Raw genomic sequence first — 4,304 nt, forward strand, 5'->3', positions numbered from 1 at the left:
AACCACGCAATCAAACAACACAATCATTAATTCAGCACCAAAGTCCATTCTCAAATGTAGCACGCCAGGACAAACACAGACAAGACAGACAAGGAAACCACATGTTTAGGTAGCAGTTACAGCAAATAGTTCAAGTAGCAGTTACGAACAGTTTAGCAATTAGGCAAACCAAAACAAGTTCAAACTCAAGCAAAGCATACAAATGCATATGATGCATGCCTGTCCTATGGCTGATGAGGCTCATCTGTCGGTTATCCAGCCAACCCGACAAGTCTGAATTGTACTTAGACTTTCCCCCGACGTGCATCCCTAAGAGTTTATGCATAGCTTTTTCTCAAATAATCAATATTACTCAATGGGGGTAACATTCCCGGGAATTTATATAGTGCCCGGTCACACACTTACATCATAGGGTCAACAGAGTATCGAGTTTTCAACCTGGTACACGTGGTGGCAAGCCACGGTACTTAATCCAGGGAACCTCGTATCTCAGATATTTCAAATTCATAAGCCATATAAATAATTCAAATATCTTATCTCAGCATTCTTAACATCATAATCATTCATCAATCCAAATCTCATTTCCAACTTCATTCAAAAACCATATTTCAAGGAAAATCCTCATCAATTCTCATCATCCTTCTTTCCATCCCATTCATTAACAGTCCTAATTCAAAACATAATTCTTTCTTTGATAAATAAATCAATCTTAAAGCATAGAACGTTTAAAAAAACAAATCTTTTTATTTAACTACTTCAAATAAAGCTTCCAATTTTATAAAATTTCGGCAGCATTTCCTTTAAAACTCGGACACTGCCACCCTTTTTGGGTCCCATCCAAACATTTCTCAAGTCCTTTCTCAACCATTTCCAAATCTCAACACTTTCCAAAATTCAACCAATTCCATTATCAAAGTATTTTCAAATCAGACCAATTCCAATAATGAAACTCTTTTTAAAGTCAAACCAGCTCAAGTATTAAATTATTTATAAAATCAGACCGACTCAAAATCAAACCGGTTTAACTTCAAACTAAGAAAAACCACTTTTCATAATAATCAAGTAAATAACTTTCCAAATCCATTTCTTATCAACAACCGTACTTCACTCAAGCAATCAAGCACCCAATAATCCAGTCCAACAATCCATTACATCCACAAGACAAATATAATCACATAAATATATCTTTTTGCATCAATATCTATTTATCACAACTCTGTAATGTAAATTAAATTTTAAGAAAAATTCCTACCTCGATTTAGTCAAAGCTCAGTAGTTAGACTCATCAATTCCTCTTTTGTTTATTTTCAATTTTACAGCAGTAGCAGCAACCTTGTTTATTTTCAGACAATATCAACAGCGGCATCAAAAATTGCGGCAACAACACTTTTCTGACATAAATTGGAATTTAAAGCGAAATTGATATTGAGTGCAACAGAACGAAATTAGTAATGGAACATTTACGATAAATTGAAATAGAATCAAATAACCTCACCACGAGAAACAAAGCAGCAATGACCCTCTGAACCGATCAGGCGGCAGCTCCGGCACTCCCCGAAGCTCCGGTGGTTCAATAACAACCTTAATTTTGACGCGCAAATACCAGAACCCAAACCTGCGGTACCAGCATCTCAGAATCTCCAACAGATTGCAACGGAACATTGATTTCAAGAAGTTTCAGAAACAAAGTGCTTACCAAGAAGACAGGGGTTTCAGCGGCAGTTTCCAACATACACAGGCTTCAAAGGCGGTTTTCGGTGGCAGCAGCGCTCTCCGGCGGCAGAGGCGCGGTCAGAAGTCGCGGCCAGAAGCTTCGAAGGCGGCGGATTTGATGAGGATGGCCGGCGATAGGAGCGGCAACTGTGCGCGGTGGCTGGACAGGTCCCGATCCTCACTTCCTCCCAGATCTCTCTCCTCTGCCTCACCCATGGATGACGGCGCTGACAGCTGCAGCAACGGCGACGGACTTCACGGCGGGGACAGTGGCTGTGACAGGAGCCTGCGAGGACGGCAATAGACACGACGCAGCAATGGTTCGCGAGGCATGGTGCAGCGGCGGCGCGGCTTCTCTGCTCCCTCAACTCTGTGCTCGCTCTCTCAGATCTCCCTCCCGACGGCACAACTATGGCGACGGTGGCAGTGATGCCCACCGGCGCCGTCTCCCTCTCTTCTCCCCACTCCCTTTCTTCTCTTCCTTCGGTCCCCCATCTCTCTTTCCTTCTTTCTCTTTTCTTTCTTTTTTTTTTCTTCTGTGAATATGCTGCGTGGCTTATGGAAGAAAAGGAGGTTCAGTGGCTGAAGAGATAAGGCAGCTGGGTTTTTGGGAAATTAGGATTAGGGTGATATTTTGGGAATTTAGGGTTTTGATAAAAATTAGGTATAGGGATAGTTTGGTGATTTTAATAAAATTGGAGTATAAAATATTAATATTTGAAAAACTAATTTAATCTCTAAACTTACTTTAAAATATTATTTGTGGTATAAAAATACTAATTGATTCTCAATAAATTACTCTAATTGAGAATACATGGTAATATAATTAATTTTCTTTATCTTTAACTTAAAGTATTAAATGATATAAATACAATTAATCTAAAATCAAATCATATAAAATTTTTATTCTTTTACAACTATTAAGCTATATAATTTAAATATAGAAAATTATTCAATAACTATAAAATTAAGTAAAATTTCTAATTAATTATCAAAACTTGATTTAATTTTTGATTTAATTAGCTTTAATAAAATAATTTCTAAAGATAAAATTTCTAATGAATTAAATGAATTGAAATTAATTCATAACAAGATTTATTTGAAAATTCTGGGTCTTACACTGTACATATGCCTTATGGTTTGTTGATGATTTATGTTCTGAATTGTTGTTATTAATGCTTTTTGATGTTGATGATCTATGTTCTGAACTGTTGAAATATCTGTTGGAACTTAGTTATCTTTTGATAATCCTTTTATGTTCTGCTGAGTTGATGCCTCATGCTCTGTTTTGTTGAAACATTTGTTGAATTTGGGATTTAGTTGTGATTTGATAATCCCTTTATGTTTTGATATGTTGGACAATTCCTTATGCTATGATATGATTCTGTTTAAATTGAAAATGTTTTTCTTACCATAAAATGATAATTTTTGGCTCTGAAATGATGGTTGAAAAATATTGTTTAATTAATCAAATTATTTAGGAATTATCAACTGTTTCTCATGTACTCTGTACTCAAAGTATTTTTTATTGTTATTGAGTAGAAAATTATTTATATGATAAAAAGTCAAGTTGTATTTATCATGTTATTTCTGCTCATAAATCAAGCCATTCAACATCTCAAAATTTCATATGTTGAATAACATAGTTGTCTTAGGTTTGATAAAATTGTTACAGATAATGCTTCCCTTGATAAAATGGCATATATTAAGGGAGAGCCATGATAACAAGCTTGTGATACCTTTCAAGTTTAATCTAATCCAACTCTAGTTCTAATTTTATTCAATCCTCAATTTACTGTTAGGATCGTCACCACCACCAAATAAATTATCTTTCATATAAAATAAATTTTGCTAAAGATAATACTCGTTATTCATTTGCGGTTTTTTTTTTTTGTAAGAAGGTGCTAAATCACAAAATTTATTCTATAAATGAGAGTAAAAAAATGCTGGATCACAAAATCTACTCCATAAATGAGTGTCAGTTTATAATTAATGTGCCATTAAACATAAAATAAATACTGCTGTTGATTTCAATAATTTATTGCAAATGAATTACACTGGAATTCTAAAAATAAAATTTCTTTTAAATTGAACTGCATCCGATTGTTAATTTTATGAAAAAAATGGTGGACATTATAGATTTGACGGTGATCAGTTCCTCTGCTTCTGATCAGAAAGAATAATAATGGAGCTCATAAGAAGAGTGCAAAGATTGAGAACTCTCATTAAAAAAATCTTGAAAATCTAATTCCTCTTATCTATATCAGTCCTATCTCACTTAAATTTTTTGGTGGTGGTAAAGGATTGAAAATTGAGGTGGAGTGAAATTAAAATTAGAACTAAATTAAGTTAAATTAAAAAAATAATTTAATTTTTTAAATATATTTTAGGATTTAAATAATTTTATAAAAAATATATTTTTGTGATATAATATTAATAAAAAAATATATTATTGCACATCTTAATAATATGAGTCTTTTCTTCTCTTAAATTTTTTTATAATATAATACTACAAAAAAATGCATGCGTGACAGTAACAGCAACAGCTAGAGCTTTTTTTGAAAAAATATTAGTTTAGTGTCATTTCACAA

General features: G+C 33.6%; 1 protein-coding gene across 1 annotated transcript in view; it reads right to left on the minus strand.

Annotated features, from left to right (window-relative positions):
- Positions 1 to 3,588, minus strand: part of LOC107612116 — an 11,653-nt gene extending 8,065 nt beyond the window's left edge. The window contains exons 1-2 of the mRNA XM_021108133.1: positions 3,578 to 3,588; positions 2,157 to 2,268 (exon numbers count right to left, since the gene is read on the minus strand). Coding sequence (XP_020963792.1) covers positions 2,157 to 2,268; positions 3,578 to 3,588 — 123 coding nt within the window. The remainder of the gene's footprint in view (positions 1 to 2,156; positions 2,269 to 3,577) is intronic.

The sequence above is a fragment of the Arachis ipaensis genome, chromosome B08 (genome assembly GCF_000816755.2).
Source record: "Arachis ipaensis cultivar K30076 chromosome B08, Araip1.1, whole genome shotgun sequence".
NCBI classification, from domain to species: Eukaryota; Viridiplantae; Streptophyta; class Magnoliopsida; order Fabales; family Fabaceae; genus Arachis; species Arachis ipaensis.